Source organism: Carcharodon carcharias, chromosome 22, assembly GCF_017639515.1.
Source record: "Carcharodon carcharias isolate sCarCar2 chromosome 22, sCarCar2.pri, whole genome shotgun sequence".
Lineage (NCBI taxonomy): Eukaryota > Metazoa > Chordata > Chondrichthyes > Lamniformes > Lamnidae > Carcharodon > Carcharodon carcharias.
Window position 1 is genome coordinate 51829043 of NC_054488.1, and position 17374 is coordinate 51846416.

Sequence of the window (17374 nt, forward strand, 5' to 3'; positions counted from 1 at the left end):
CAAACTACTTTTGAAAATCCAGATAAATTACATCAACTGCATTACCATTGTCTACTCTCTCTGTTACCTCCTCAAAAAATTCAATAAAGTTGGTCAAGCAAGATTTTCCCTTTTGAAATCCTTGCTAACTATTCATTGATATATTTCTCATTTCCAGATGTTCTTCTGTCCTTTCCTTGAGTAAAGATTCCATTAATTTTCCAACCACCGATATTAAGGGTCAGTGGTCTTTCCAAACAAAGAAGGGAAGTATCTTTCTACTGCATTTCTGATTGAGGCTGGAAATCTAACTATTTCAGGCCATTGCTGTCTGGACTCAGATATGAATATTGGTTACATGGACAAAGTACTGAAGGGCTTCTACTGCCTTGGAATCATATTCAGTTAGTAACTAAGGGATGACAAAGGGGAACAAATAAAGAAAAGAATAATTTTAAAAGTTTAAGTATTTCAATCCAGATTTTATATAGCTATTATTGGTTTAAGGCATTGCAAAATCTTGGTGTAACCATGTCAGAAAATATACTGAAGACTAAAGACTGGAATTTTCTACGTACTACAGGAGTAGTGAAAATTTACAACAGTTGGCTATCCTTTTAAGATATTTTGACATGACTTCATGACCAAGCCAATATTCTCCATGACATTTCTGCTCCAGTGCAGTATGTGAACAGGGGAGCAACACTTACAAGATGTCTTTTTGATGATGTTGCTACAAAATACAATTTAATTCCTTAGTTGTTGACTGGGAGATGACACTTTCATACATTTATAGTTTCATTTAGTAACGTTTTTAACTACCCTCAGAAGAATGAACAATCCCAGAATATTTATCCATCCTCACAACTTTAAGAATTATAATTCTACTGGGAAATCAAAGCAAACAAATAATCTGTCAAATGAATTACAAAAATTGATTTATTTCAACATTGTTGTTTAAATTAGGTAGATCTTGGTGCTCAATTTATCAATGCTGGAGTGAAAAACCATGGAACAGTATTTCTGATGACAGATTCCCAGGTTGCAGAGGAGATATTTCTCGTGCTTATTAATGACCTTTTAGCCTCTGGTGAGATTCCAGGATTATTTCAGGATGATGAGCTTGAAAATATTATTGGCGCCATGAAAAATGAAGTTAAATTACTGGGTTTGCAGGATACCAAAGAAAATTGCTGGAAGTTTTTCATTGAGAGAGTGAGGAGGCAACTAAAGGTATAGTTATTGGAATTTTTATGATTTTTTTTTTCCGTTTTTTAGTCAGCCACTCATGTTGTTAAACGTAGAAAACAAAGGCAAGCACCATCATCAGATAAAAGAGGTTGGAGGATGGCTGAGAGTTAGACCAGAATGTGCAGAAATAATTCAGCCTAAATTTCAAAAATCATATATTCTGCCCTTATTTTTCCGGTAATATTTTGATCAAAAGTAAGGAAATTTGATAAGCGGAGTACACCTCATTGCAGCAGGGGTGTTTCTCCGCAGTACAAACTATGCAGCTGGAAGGTCAAAAACTGTGACTCTACAGTACCACCATTGGCAGGGAAATGTAGTTAAAGGTTATATAAGCAGGTTCTTCTATAATGTGAACATAACACCACAGGGAATGCATACTGATGTATGATATTACTAGTTTATCTCCCAAGACATTGCAAGTGGTAAGTCTCAGAATGGTCATTGTGTTTTACTTGTTCTTAAGGCCTATCCTCTTTGGCTTTTGTTTCTTTCTCTTCTTATTCTCACACATTAGCTCTTTTTGCTTCTCACTCTCCTTTTTACCTCTCTCGTTTTTGCCTCTGAGTGGAAGTTGATATCACATGATATTGCAAAGAATGAACCTACCAATGGCTTGTGGGGTGGGGATTGTGGAGAAAATGTAACCCTCAGCTGCTGCTTTTACATCTTGTCCACAATCACTCATGTTTCTGCCACATCCTTCACTCCTGTTAGCTTGCTAAGAGGGGTGGATGGTAAAATCCCACTCACCCACAGACAACTCCCATCAATTCCCTTCCTTAAACAGGCTTTGCCTTTAACGTTATATTTTATTTCTAAGAAAAATTAGAATTAGGAAAGAAACTATCTGCCTGCATAAACCTTCACTATATAGCTGAGGTAATTGGCTGTCTTCAAAACTTAGGTATTTTTTTCTTTGAAACCCTTTCTCGTTTCTGGAGGCAGAGTTACACCTTTGGGCAGAATTATCAAGTCTAAGCCCAGGCTTTTGGGAGAGGCTAAGGCCCTCAAGAAAATGTCAATGTAGGCATTAAAAGCCACAAAAGATAATACAATCATAGAAAAACACAAATGGAAGCAATTCGGCTCATTGTGCGTGTGCCAGGTCTTTGAGAGAGGTATCCAATTTGTCCCATTAACCGACTGTTTCCCCATAACATTTCTTTCCTTTTCAACAAGTATCTCATTCCCTTTTGAAACTTATATTTTAATCTGCTTCCACTACCCCTCTGTGTAGTGTTTTCCAGATTATCATAACTTGCTGCCTTTAACAACGTTGGTTGTTGTTTACTAACCTATGGGGAGAATTATTCCCCCATCGGTGGGGGGTTGTGCGGGGGCGGGTGTTGACCCAGTCGGTACCCCCGATTGGGTCTGCACCGCCATTTTACGTGGGTGGGCCAATTAATGCCCATCCAGCGTGACGTGCCCGGAAGCGCTGAATGCTCCCTGTGCAGCCTTAATAGGCCTTTGACTGTTCGGCGGGTGCACGGCTGAGTCAGCTGCGCGCCTGCTGAACTGAAAATCTAAATGATGCGCAGTGACGTTGGGATGCACGCCCGAAATCACCCTGCGTCATTTTACGCCTCAGCGAGCGGGCCCCGTCCCTGCTCGCCAAGCCAAAAATTCTGGCCCATGTTCATCCAAGTGAAAGTTAATTTTATCCTGGATTATGGTCTCTAAAATCTTCCCGCCATTGACATTAGAATGACTGGCCTGTGATCACCTGGTTCATTCCCAAGAGGGGAAGAGGGGCTTTTGGACAGGCTGTAAAGTTTGCAATGCTCTAGTTTTCTGGTATATCTAAGAAGGATCAAAAGAGTGTGGCCACAGGTACACTATTTCCAACATAACCTCTGTCAATAATCGAAAGTGCATCCTAGCTTTTTCTGCTTTGAGCACTGCCCACCTTTTAAATCCTCCTTCTTCAATTTTATCCTAATTTCTCTGCCCACTCTTCCTTACTGGGTTATTGAAAGGATTCTCTTAATTTGTTAAAACAGCTGCAAAATACTCATTTAGCACTTCAGCCATGCCCTCTGCCTTCACAAGATTTCCTTTTTGGTCCCTAATCAGTCCAACTCTTCCTTTAACTTTTCTTTTGTTCTTTATATGTTTATGAAATACTTCTGTTTCCTTATATGTCACCCACTAATCTCTTCTTATACATGCTCTTGGATTTTCTTAGTTCACTTTTTTGTTCTCCTTTGTATTTTGCCTGATTTTCTATGGTGTTATGAATCTGACATTTATTATGAACCTCCTTTTATCTGTTTAATTTTAAGCTCAATTAGTTATCCAATGAACTCTGGCTTTGGATGTCCTTCCTTATCCCCTTATAGGAATGTCTGCTAGCTCTGCATTTGAAAAGTCACAGTACATATCCTTTTCTCTGCATCTGCTGATGAAGTGATCTATGGATTCTGTAAGCCATTGTCAAAAATATATGAACTCTAGTCGATGAATATGGACGCTTAACCTGATTCAGAACCAGTCGTCCAATGTAGTCCATATCTTTTGGGAATCCTTTAGCTCTTCTGCTGTTAATCCTTACATGTTCAACCTGTGTAGACCTTTATTCCCAATTGCTAGGTGAATTTTTATGGCTTGCTTCTTTGGTTCAGACATACCTGAATCAAGAAACCATAGCTCTGTAAGTTGTTCAAACATTTTGAATTTGGATAGTAGGTCTGCTGTGTCCCAAATCAAACTGGGGAATTTTGTGGAAATTTTGACAATATCACTTTGACCTTCCTCCTTGTTTTATTCAATTTATTGTTCAGCAACTCTCAAAGCCATCCATTATGCTCGCAGATTTCTCTGCCTGATTTTTATGACGGCCTTTTTTTTTATCGTTTTGTTTTCTCTCACTTGCTATCAATCCAGCCCACATCCTGCTCACTCACCTTTGCAGAACGAGCTAACCCAGTGCTGGTTCTCTCAACACATGGTCCCACTTACCCCAAGGGATCCGTCTGCTTACCAGCTCTTTATTTGAGCACTGTGTCTTTAAACCTTTTCTGTGCAGTTACCACACTGCGATTTCAATGCTCTGAAGCTGTAGCTTCATTGTGGTCTGACTGAAAGGTCTGACTAAGATGTCAAAGGTCGTCTCATACGCACAATCTAAGGCTGTTCACCATGTTGTACCTATAGTTAATCTTGCTGCCATGGTATTTGAGCACTGCTGAATACTATGTTGTGTTTTTATAATGATACATAGGCACCAATCACTTATGAGGGATTGTGTAAACACGTTGTGGGTTCATTTATTTAATTTAGACACACGGGAGTGGGTTTTCAGGCAGCAATGCAGTGCATGAAACTCTGGCCATCCAAGGGGCCTTCATACTTAACCAAGAGAGGTTTTTAGTACTTCCAATCTAACTCACGCATCTCTCTCTTTCATCCTGCAGGAGGAGTACATCAAGCACATGGAGCCTGGTGACTTAACTGTATGCCTCATGGCTTACAGAGAGCAGAGACGGAGGAGAAGAGAGTGATGGAGGTGCCTGGATGGTCAGGGGGAGGAACAGCACCCTCAGGTAGAAGGGGTGGCTGGGGCTCCCGCAAAACGCCACTGAAGAGCCACAGTGAGCCGTCGCTGGTCAGTGCCTAGCTAGACCCAGGGTCTATAGGCTACACTTCACATTCCTGCAGATGACAGACAGCCAGTGTCGCCGAAGACTGCGCATGTCCAGGAAACTGGTCGGTCACATCTGCCACCTGCTGCAGGATTTGGTGCCACGGGGATGTGGAGGACATGTCCTACCAGTGGCTGTGAAAGTTACCGCAGCACTCAATTTTTACATCAGTGGCTCCTTTCGGGGCTCCGCAGGTGACCTTTGTGGGATATCACAAGCATCCATGCACACGTGCATCCGTGAGGTCACTGACAACATCTTCGCGAAGGCACACAACTTTATGCATTTTGCCCGGGATCAGGAAAGCTGTGAAGCAAGAGCACTGGGATTTGCCCAGATCTCAGGTTTTCCACAGGTGCAGGGTGCCATCAACTGCACTCAAATGGTGCTCAGATCTCCATGGCATCAAGCGGTCAACCATGCCAACTGCAAGGGCTGCGACTCACTGAGTGTTCAGCTAATGTGTGACCACCACAAATGCTCCCTGCAGGTCTGTGCACGATTCCCAGGGAATGTCCAAGACTCCTACATTCTCAGTAGGTCTCAGATCCCTGACATCTTCCAAGATTCAGACAGTCTGCACTTTTGGCCCCTCAGGACAAGGGCTATCTGCAAAGTACGTGGCTGATGAAACCTCTGCAGTGACCTGTACAGTGAGGCTTATGCTGCAATTCGCACTTGGGCAGAGCAAACTATCAGAATGTTGAAAATGCCTGGACCAGTCTAGTAGAGCCCTGCAATGCAGTCCATAGAGGGTGTCACACATCATCATCACCTGCTGTGCCCTTCACAACCTGGCACTGCAATGGGGAGAGAACTTGGCTGAGGAGGAGATGGAGGAACTGCACGTCTCCTCCAATGAGAAGGATGTCGACGGGGATGAGGGTGAGGAGGTCCTCGAAGGCAAGGGTGACCACGATGAGGCCATCAAACTGGCCAGATGAGTCAGCCGCACTCATAAGCCTCACAACTGTTAGATTCATGGAGGATGATGACAACATGCAGTGAGGAGAAACCACAGGGTAAAATTTTTAGCTCGGCAGGCGGACGCGCGCTAGACTCAACCGAGCGTAAAATGACATGCGATGCCGTCAGGTGAGTGTTCCGACGTTATCACTCACTCGCATGATATTTCGGTTGGCGGGCGTGCGCCGGAGTCGGCAACATGCCCGCCAACAATTAAAAGGCCTATTAAGGCCATTAAAAAGTTAATTAAAATAGATTTTTCACTGCCTGTCCAATCTTATGCTTGGCGGGCAGGCAAAATGGCCAAGCGCCCTTTGCAATTTTTTGAAAACCTCATCCAGGGCGGGATGGGGTTTCCAAAAGCAAATAAAAATAAAATAAAAACTTTAATTTTTCATTAATAACATGTCCCTGCTCATGTGACAGAGTCACATGAAGGGACATGTTTCATTACATTTTTATGTGATGTTATGTGCCTCAGAGAGATTATGAAGCGCGCGAAGGTTGCGCTTGCCTAGCTTGCACTCCTCCCCCCACTCCCCCCACTCCTCCCAGCGCCCGCACAGGCAGCACTCAGCGTGCTGCTTGTGTTTCACACTGGGCCGGCCTTGATTGGCCCACCAGTGTGAAATTGCCTTCCAGCCCTGACTGCGGGCAGTGGCTTCCAGACCACCTCCGCCGAGCCCGCCCAATATGGGTGAAATTCTGCCCATAGATTCTCATATTGGCTCTGTGATTGCTTGACTCTTGTCTGGCTAATGGCAGCGCACATGCCCTCTGTGATAAGGCTCCTGTCATGGAGACACAGCGGATGCCCATAATCCCTACATTCTAGGAGGATGATGATGACACGTAGTGGGGACACTCCATAGATCCTCACGTAGCTTATGTGAATGTCTGACTCCTGTCTGGCTGATGACACCTTACTTGCACTCTGTCAACAGGGTCACATCATGGAGAAACTCTAACTTCTCCTGATCCTATGGCATCTTTCATGAGCTGAACCCTTCAGGATCACACTGTCACCAGACACAGATGCTGATGAGATGGCAGGGGTGGGGTATGGGCAGCCGTTCCTCAAAGATGCTGGGAGCACGCAGAGCAAATGACGGAACTCTGTGCCCCCTGCCCAGGACAATTTGGCAGCGATGATAAGCCCCATTGAGGTGCAGGCAAGACTGATGTGACCAGTGACAGTGAAGGTACACCATCAGTGTGCTGGGAAGGTTGAACAAAGCACAAGGAAGAGGCCCTGGACTGGGACACTTGCCTTTTTATCTTGTGCAGGAACCAATGTTTCACATCTGAGTGACATGAACACTGCTTATCATAACAAGGAGACATAGGCAGGGAGACATTCTTGGGACTTTATTAATAAGGTGAACATTATATATGAGTGATTAACACCTGTACCCAGGCTGTGTACTTCCATCTTAACGTTCCTAATACAGCCGCTATGTCTTGGTGCTCCCTGACATCCACAGTGAAGGTGGAGGTAACTTGTTGACTGCTACACCCTGTCTGTGATGACCTTGGTGCAAGTCCTCTGGGGCACCAAGATCTGGAGGGCTCCAGCTTGCTTTCAGGGTTCTGCTGTTTGGCAGTAGCACCCTCCTTGGCCTGTGAAGCTGGATTTGCTGGGGTCACAGGAACAGTGGATTTGGGTGGACCGGACACTCCCGGAGTCACCTGGGTGGATGGCCCCAGGTTGTGCACCTCCCTATGGATGCCTGAGGGTCCCTGGCTGACTCCTTGAAGAGAAGGAGAAGCTGGAGTGAGATCGAGCTGCCCCACACCCCTCTTGCATACACACTGTTAGAGGCCAAATATAGCATCAATGATGGAGTTCAACCCGTGCAGCAGTGCAGGACCAATGTCTGCCACCCTACCAGTGTTGACCTCAGTGCATTGGCATGCTGGCGTTATTACCTCCGACTGAAGGCAGATGGACTCCTCCATCATGCCTTGCAACCTGAGGAGTGCAGTGGACATCCCTTCCTGATGTTCCCGAGTTCGCCTTTGCAGCTCCAGCAACTGAGGCATGACTGAGTCCAGAGGTTCATCACCTGACTCGTACTCAGCAGATTTGTGGTCTCAGTCCTCTGAGTGCCGGAAACCTGGGAAGTCTTTGCCACCACTTGCTGTGGATCGGACAGTGCAAGGTGCTCACCAGATAGCGACCCTGAGGCCACTCTAAAGCTTGGCCGAGGCGTGTGCCTTTGTCCTGGTGGAGAATGTGGGTGAGTGCTGTGACAGGTCTGCGATGAGGGTTTCAGCAGATTCCTCTTCTGAGGTTTCTTTGGGGCTTGACTTGAGGACCTGGGTCATGAACTCCAAAAACTGTTTCCCAGATGTACCTGTGAAAGCAAGAAGAGATAATTAGTGCATGGCAGTAGCCTGTGAAACAGGACACATCACTCACAGCATGTTTGTGTAATGTATGTTGCATTGCTGGATCCTCACTTGGTTGAGCACTGCCAGCCTCACTGTCAGCACAGGAACCGTCCAGATCTTCACCCGCCAGATGGTTGACTCTGTTCTCAAAGTCCGTAAGGACCTTGATTTCAGGCATTCCTCCACCAGTCTGTGACATCTCCCTTTTGTTATGTGCCAGTTTGTCCTGTATGAATAGAAATGGAGAAAGTGTAAGCAGGACGCCTGCCAAGCCAGATGATAAGTATAAGTAAGCATGTGTGGGTAGTGAGTGATCCCATGAACAGGATGAGGACAATGTGTCAGAGAGTGAATGGTGATGCCTCTTGAACTGGCAGTGAATGAGATCTCTGTGGATGTGTGATGGATTTGTGAGTGGGTGAGTTGAGAGTCATGAGAAGAGTGACTTACCTGGGCACAAAGGCTTTTGGCTCTGAGTGGCTGTCCTCTTTTGCAGGCCTTTGGCACTAACCACTGCTGCCACCACGTCCCAAGCCAGATTGGTGATGTTGCTGTCCCTCCTGCAGCCAGAGTGGAGGTAGAGGACATCACAGCAGGCCTCCATGACATCCAACATTATTATGGGGATGCATCACTGAATTGGAGGGGGTGGGGGGCCTTGGTGCTGCAGTCTTTTTGCCTTTTGGGACCATATTTCTTCTGTACAGCAGTCCTGGGTTGGAAGCACTGAGAGGTGTTTGCGCGGCTGCCCTTTAATTATGGCACCCAATGTGACGAAGAGGTGAGGTGAGGGCATGTGAGGTGAGGGCATAACGATGGTCGCATGCCAACAAAACGGCGTGTTTCCCAGGAATAAATGTTAATGAGGCAGGATTGGGACAATACGGCGTGAAAAGCAGCCATTGCGGCCAGTGGGTAAAATGTACTTTTTCCCAACTGCACTTAATGCAAATCTGGGACAATTCCACCCACAATCTCTATCACCAAGAAGAGCAAGGGCAGCAGATGCATGAGAACACCACCAGCACCTGCAGGTTCCTCTCAAAATTGCACACTATCCTGAATTGAGACCAAATCACAGTTCCTTCATTGTTTCTGTGTCAAATACCTGGAATTCCCTTTCTATTAGCACTATGTGTACCTACATCACATAGAGTGCAGCAATTCAAGAAGATAGCTCACCACCACTTTCAAAAGGGAAATTAGGGTTGGGCAACAAATATTGGCCTTGCCAGCAATGCTCATACTCCATGAATGAATAATAAAACACAAAATAAGCATTCCAAATGAAATTAATGAATGAAAGCATGCCATGTTGCATACGAACATCAACTAATTACCTTTTGCATTCCCATGTTGCCTGCCTTCGATTTGCCTTTGACTTTCCTACTGCTCTTAAGCAGCGTTACTTCAGTGGCTGCAGCGTGTCTGGTGAATATTGTGGGGAGATTGCACATGGGCCTAGGAGACAACAATGCCATGCAAATAACTTTTTTCATTATTATTCCAATTGTAAATATGAAGCAAGTCACGTTACCCCCAAAAACGAAATAAAAATGGAAACAATCCTAATTGCCTAAGCAACTGGCTAAATGACAGAAGGAAATATGAATTCTGTTCTTTATAGACTTGTAGACTGTACTGGACATTTTGCATGTATCCATGTAAAGCTACAGATTTTCCTTTTTAATTTATGCTGTTGGATATAACGAATCAAATATTTTTGATATTATCACAAATCTTTTTATTTAATTCAATGTAAATAATTATGAATCCATAAGGAGAGAGCAAAAATCTGAATGTTTTTTATGTTAGGTTGTTTATGAATGATGATAATAGCTTCAGTATTAAACCAAACATTAAAGTTATGAATGCATTAATTAAACATACAACTAAAAACAATATTTACTGAGATTAAAATTTTAATTACAAGTTAATTATACATTTTTAATTCTTTACAAGTGACAAATTACAGTATTGTTTTTTTTAAAGTGTCAACTTTTTTGTAGGTTGTTTTGTGTTTTTCACCTGTGGGTTCAGTTCTTCGAGTGCGTGCTCGTAAGTTTCCTGCTCTGGTAAACTGCACATCTATAGACTGGTTCCATGAGTGGCCAGAAGAAGCTTTGATGTCTGTCAGTAAGCGTTTCCTTGAGGAAACTGAGGGTATTGAGGTAAGCAAATTCAGCAGCTTTTAATTCTACTTCTCCATCATTCAGACTGGTGTACAGCATCAGTATTCTATTTGATGTTCAATGGAACTTCAACCTTCAACTCCACTATTGTATCCAAATGGCTACTTTCATCACCATAACATTGTATATCTCTCTCTTATCTCACTCTGAGATAAGCACAGAATAATTACAGAACAAAGTACATCATGAACAGAATGCAAACAGTGGAATTTAGTACAAGAGGGACTCTTTGGTAAGTAGTTCTGGATGATTTGTGTCTAATTAAAATTTTTAACTTTTTAGTTTAAATTTTTGAATTTAACTTAGAATTTTAAAAGAAACTGCAAGCTAGTCACCATTTAACAGAAACTGCCTATCAGTAACATTTAACTGTCCATTACTTGTAAATAATTGCCTGATTGGTTATTAATTACTGTGCTCAAGAAGCTGAGTCAACAATTGGAACTGGGGTGTGGCTCAAAAGATATACAAAAGTGGACAGTATCTGTTGACACACTGGGTGATTACAGAACAGAGAGCAAAAGTTAGGAACTTGGTGCAAGTGGGAATTGTACCTTATGCAAGCCTGACATAGTAAGTGTTTAAAATATTGTAGTGTTTTAGGACTTAGTACAAGTATGACGAAATTGATAATTTACAAGCTGTTGTCTGCACTGACTATGGTTTCAAAGCCTGTGGGTTTTTTTTGAGACAGCTCCTAACTGAAACAGGAACTCAAATCTCCAATATTTTTTAGGAGTGGGAATTGCTAAATGGAATTCCTGGCTGTGGCATCAGAATTCTGAGAAATTAGCCTGTGGCTGCTTTGGAGAAACTAATTGGAGAAAAAAACACCAGACTGAGAGGTCAAATTTCAGCCAGTGGTCAGAGCAGGCTGGGCTCTTAAAGTTCAATTTTTCAGTAAGAGAACAGAACAGGACAGTGATTTTAAAGCTGTAAGTGTAAGGCAGCTAAAGTGGAAAGTTGTGGTACAGCCTAAGAAGGAAACCAAAAAGGCTGATTCCAGGAGTAGAACTGTGAAAGATTGATAAGTTGTGCCTTTTGGTGAACACTGTATCCATAGAACACAGGAGTGGTAAAGCTGCTGTTGGTTGGGACTGTGGACCTAACTCCTGCATGAATAAAGGATTTGAAACTCTGCCTGGGAATAATGGAGTTTTGTGAGATTTTGTGGCTGAGATTAATACCATATATGCTGAAGTGACTGCCTGAGCAATCAGAGACCTCTTTGTTGTGTCAGCTATTTAAAATATAAGTTATAGTTTCTGTGGAATGCAATTTGCTTGTTAATTTATGTTTAATTTGTTTATTTTAGTTTGCTCCTGTAATCATGTCCATCCAGCTTTTCTGTTAGGATGATTTTGAGAAATTCCTTCATGAACCATGGGGAGTGTAACACAAGTTAGTGTATAAAAAAAAAACTTAAAACAAACAAAAAAGTCAACAAATAACAGACTAATATGATAGAGTAATTTGTGTTTTTGGACTGGAGTATGTGGAAGTTTGTGGACAGTGGTACTATCCAGAGTGAACACATCTGTAGTAGACGTCTCTTGTCTAAAAACCTTTCATGCTCAGAATCATTGAGCTGGAATGAAAACTAGAGACAATCTGACACATAAGGGAGGGGAGCAGTATCTAGATAGTTTGTTTCAGACTTTGGTCACATCTTGTATAGACTTACAGGTTCAGAGTGGGATTTGTATGACCAATAGTGTACAGAGTAAGGGGAATTCAGGTAAGATAGAGAATGATGATCAACAGAAACTGTCCAATTCAACAGGTACAAAGTACATACTACCTGTAAAGACTGTTGGAAGGAGAGCCAGGATGCAGACCATGGCACCTTGGAGCAGGAGGTTCTGCAAAGGGATGTGGAGGAGGAGGAGGGGGGAAGCACAATGTGGCAGTTGTAGAGGATTCAATAATTAGGAGGACAGGTAGCATCCTTTGTAAGCAGGGTTGAGTGTCACACATGGTATGTAGCCTGCCTGCTGCCTGGCTTATGCTCTGGGTATTTGGGTTCGAATCCCACCATGGCAGATGGTGAAATTTGAATTGAATGAAAATCTGGATTAAAAGTCTAATAATGACCTTGAAACCATTGTTGTTAAAAACCCATCTGCTTCACTAATGTGTAGGGAAGGAAATCTTCCATCCTTACCTGGTCTGGCTTACATGTGATTCCAGATCCATAATGTGGCTGATTCTGAACTGCCACTCATTTGTATCAAACCACTACCAAGCCTAAAAGGAATGAAACTGGACAGACCACCTGGCATCAACCCAGGCACCAGAAATGACAACTGCAAACTCAGCCCTGTTGATTCTGCAGAGTCCTCCTTACTAACATCTGGGAGCTAGTGCCAAAACTGGGAAAGCTGTCTCACAGACAAGTCAAGCAATAGCCTGATTTTCCAGCTCCAACCGCCACCGAGAATGTCCAGTTGTGCTGAAACTCAATGGACTTTTAGCTGGGCCGCCGAATCTCCTACAGTGGGTCCCGCCATGACGGGGCCATACTTACGGAATCATAACTTACAGACTATCCCAGACACCACCTTCACTGTCCCTTGGTAAGTCCTGTCCCACCAACAGGGCAGACCCAGCAGAGGTGGTGGCACAGTGATATACAGACTGGAGGAAGTTGCCCTGGGAGTCCTGAACATCAACTGTGGACCCCTTGAAGTTTCATGGCATCAGGTTAAACATGGGCAAGGAAACCTGCTGATTAGAACATATTGCACCCCCTCCCGCACCACCCCACCGCCCCCCCCCTCAACCACCCCAACCCCCGCTGACCCCCCAGCCCCTTAGCTGATGAATCAGTACTCCTCCATGTTTGTTATGAGCCAGCAGTTTGGTAAAGCTGAGTTATTTAAAAATTCCAGAGGGAAACTTTAAAGAACTGTTATAAACTACATTTTTAAGTGTTAAGTTTGAGATGCAATTCTAAATTCAGGAATCAGACCATCAGTTCTTGGGAGGTTTTTATATTAAACTAAATTAAGCAGTTTATTAAGTTACAGTACATTAAACACATGCTCATGGCTACAAATTACTACGATCATAACTTTTAACAAATACCCAGACTAATCTCCATTAAGCCAACAGCAACATATAGACTTTCAGCAGACACCAGGCAAAGCATTTTCACCTTACAAATTCAAAGTGAGGTTCCTTTCACTTTGGTTCCTGTGGAGACAGTTGTATGCTTACAGCTGCTTTGATGTTACATTGCCTCTGCCGCACACACACAAAACTGCTGAAGTTATACCTAGCACAGCTCATTTAATGTAAATTCTCATTGTATCCCCAACATCTTTGAACAATAAAACCCCTTTCATAGTGTCAATTTTACTTGTAATATAAACATATTGCTTGGTCCCTGCTTGCTAGCTGCCAAATTTCACATGCCTTCTTGGATTCTCTATTCAAAAAAATGCAAATACACTCTACTTTTCTTACATCTCTAAACTACATCAAAGCAGCCAGATTAGCTGGTTTTAATCCAGTTAAGGCACGCCAACAGGCTAAACCTCTATTTTAAAAGAAAAATATTTTCCAGTAATATCATATGCATTAATAGCTTCATGACAATGTTGACCACTTGGAGGAAGCACTAAGAATAGCAAAGGCACAAAATTTACTCCGGGTGGGGGACTTCAGTGTCTGTCACCAAGGGTGCCTCAGAGCACCATTGCAGGACATAGCTGCTAGACTTGGTCTGTAGCAGGTGATGAGGGAACCAACAAGAGGGAAAAACATACTTGACCTCATCCTCATCAACTGGCCTGCCGCAGATGCATCTGTCCATTACAGTATCAGTAAGAGTGACCACGAAGTCCCATCTTCACATTGAAGATACCCTCCAATGTGATGTCTGGCACTAGCACCATGCTAAATGGGATAGATTTTGAACAGATCTGGCAACTCTAGACTAGGCATCCATGAGGTGCTGTAGGCCATCAGCAGCAGAATTGTACTCAACCACAATCTATAACCTTACGGCCCGGCATATCCCCCACTCGACCATTATCTCCAAGTCAGGGGATCAATCCTGGTTCAATGAATAGTGCAGGAGGGCATGCCTAAAAATGAGCTATCAACCTGGTGAAGCTACAAAACAGGGCTACTTGCAAACCAAGCAGCATAAGCAGCAAGCGGTAAACAGAACTAAGCAATTCCACAACTAACAGATCACTCTAAGCTCTGCAGTCTTGCTACATCCAGTTGTGCATGGTGTTGGACAATTACACAACTTACTGGAGGAGGACGCTCCACAAATAGCCCCATTCTCAATGATGGCAGAGCCCAGCACATCAGTGCAAAAAATAAGGCTGGAACATTTGCAACATTACTTAACCAGAAATGCCGAGTGGATGATCCATCTCGGCCACCTTCTGAGCTCCCCAGCATCACAGATGCCAGTTTTCAGCCAATTCGATTTACTCCTCGTGATATTAAGAAATGGCTGGAGACACTAGATACTGCAAAGGCTATGGGCCCTGATAATATTCCAGCAATATTACTGAAGACTTGTGCTCCAGAACTTTCCGCACACCCAGCCAAGCAGTTCCAGTACAGCTACAACATTGGTATTTATCCAGCAATGTCTGGTAAGTAGTGGGTAAGGTCAGGTAAGTATTTACTGCTTTTATCACTTATAATTTAAGATCTTTTTGTGGTTTATACTTTGTATATTCGGTAGTAACAAGGATCAGGAAAGAAGAGCCCGAGACTAATTGATTTAAAAGGTTTAATTTAAAGGGATAAGTCATGGCAGGAGAGCTCAAAGCCATGGTGTGCTCCTTGTGTTCCATGTGGGAAGTTGGGAACATTTCTAGTGCCCGGGTCCAACATGTGTGCAGGAAGTGTGTCCAGCTGCAGCTCCTGGAAGCTCGGGTTTCAGAGCTGGAACAGTAGCTGGGGACACTGTGGAGCATCTGCGAGTCTGAGAGCATCATGGACATTCACAGCGCAGCTGAAGGGACTTGAGGGAGGAAGGGAATGGGTGACCACCAGGCAGTCCAAGAGAAACAGGCAGGTAGTTCAGGAGTCCCCTGGGGTCCCACTTGCAAATCAGTATTCCATTTTGGAGGCTGATGAGGGTGCTGGTTCCTCCAGACAGTGCAGACAGAGCCAAGCTTCTGGCACCACAAACAGCCTGTCTGTACAGGAGGGGAGGAAGAGAGGAAGAGCAATAGTAATAGGGGATTCTATAGTGAGGGGAACAGATAGGTGCCATTGTGGCCATCCAGGTGTGTTGCTCCCTGGTGCCAGGGTCCAGGATATTACTGAATGGCTGCAGGGCATCCTGAAGGGAGAGGTGATAAGGCAGAGGTCATGGTCCATGTTGGTACCAATGATGTAGGTAAAAAGAGGGATGAGGTCTTGCATCAAGAATTCAGGGAGTTAGGCAGTAGACTAAAAAGCAGGAACTCTTGGGTTATAATCTCTGGATTGCTCCCAGTGCCACATGCTTGTGAGCACAGAATTAGGAGAATAACGCAGATGAATATGTGGCTTAAGAGTTGGTGCAGGAAGGAGGGTTTTAGATTCCTGGATCACTGGGACCGTTTCGGGGAAGGTGGGACCTGTACAATTGGGATGGTCTACATCTGAACCAGAGTGGGACTAACATCCTTGCGGGCGGGTTTGCTATTGCTGTTGGGAGGAGTTTAAACTAATTTGGCAGAGGGAGGGGACACAGAATGTTGACAGAATAGGGACACATCATAATACAGTAAAACAATCAAGTCAGAGGGAGTACAGCTACATTAAGTGTCAAGGGTATAAGGCAAGGTTGGATGGCCTCTACTTTAATGCCAGGAGTATTACAGGTAAAACAGATGAGTTAAGGGTGAGGATTGAGGTGTGGAATTGTGATATAGTAGCCATCACAGAGATGTGGTTGAGGGAGGGGCAGGATTGGCAGCTCAACATTCCGGGATATAGAACCTTCAGGCGAGACAGAGGAGGGGGTAAAAGAGGAGGAGGCATTGCATTATTAGTTAAGGAGTCAGTTACTGCAGTAAGGAGCGATGATATCTTGGAGGGGGCATCGAATGAAGCTTTGTGGGTAGAGCTTAGGAATAAAAAAGGAGCAGCCACATTGTTAGGTGTTTTTTATAGCCCCCCAGATAGTCAGTGGGAAATTGAGGAGCAAATATGTGCACAATTTGGAGATGTGTGTAAAAACAATAACAATAGGGTAATTATATTAGGTGATTTCAACTTTCCCAACGTTAATTGGGATAGACATAGTGTTAAGGGCTTGGATGGAGTGGATTTCTTGAAATGTGTACAGAAGAACTTTTTCAATCAATGTGTAGAGGGTAACAAAGGACGGCGCAGTGCTGGACCTAATTCTGGGGAATGAAGCCGGACAGGTGGCTGAAGTGATGGCAGGGGAGCATTTTAGTGATAGTGATCACAACATGATACAATTTAAGCTTGTTATGGACAAAGAAATAGACAAGTTGCAAAAAAATGTTTTGGATTTTGGAGAATGGATTTTAGTAAAATAAGGCAGGATCTGGCCAAGGTAGACTGGGAACAGCTACTTGTGGGGAAATCTACAAAAGAGCAGTGGGGGGTGTTCAAAAAGGAAATGGGGAGGGTACAGGCTCAACACTTTCCCTCTAGGGTGAAAGGAAGGAGTAAAAAGCCCAGAGAACCATGGATAACCAGAGATATTCAGGATACGATGAGAAGGAAAAGAGAGGCTTTTAGCAGGTACAAAGGGAGCAAATCAGCGGAGTAATTAGTGGAGTACAGAAAGTGCAGGGTGGAGCTTAAAAAAGCAATTAGGAGAGCAAAGGGGGATGTGATAAAGCTCTGGCTGGTAACAGTAGGGAAGATCCCAAGATATTCTATAAGTATATCAATGGAAAGAGGATAACCAGGGAAAGGTCCCATTAGGGACCAAGGCGGCAATCTATG

The 17374-nt window shown here is 43.7% G+C and overlaps 1 protein-coding gene across 1 annotated transcript in view; it reads left to right on the forward strand.

The window, feature by feature from the left end:
• The window catches only part of LOC121293673 (dynein heavy chain 17, axonemal-like), a 729083-nt gene that overhangs the window by 516839 nt on the left and 194870 nt on the right, over positions 1 to 17374 (forward strand). The window contains exons 54-55 of the mRNA XM_041216840.1: positions 946 to 1212; positions 10247 to 10408. Of these exons, the coding sequence (XP_041072774.1) occupies positions 946 to 1212; positions 10247 to 10408 (429 nt within the window). The remainder of the gene's footprint in view (positions 1 to 945; positions 1213 to 10246; positions 10409 to 17374) is intronic.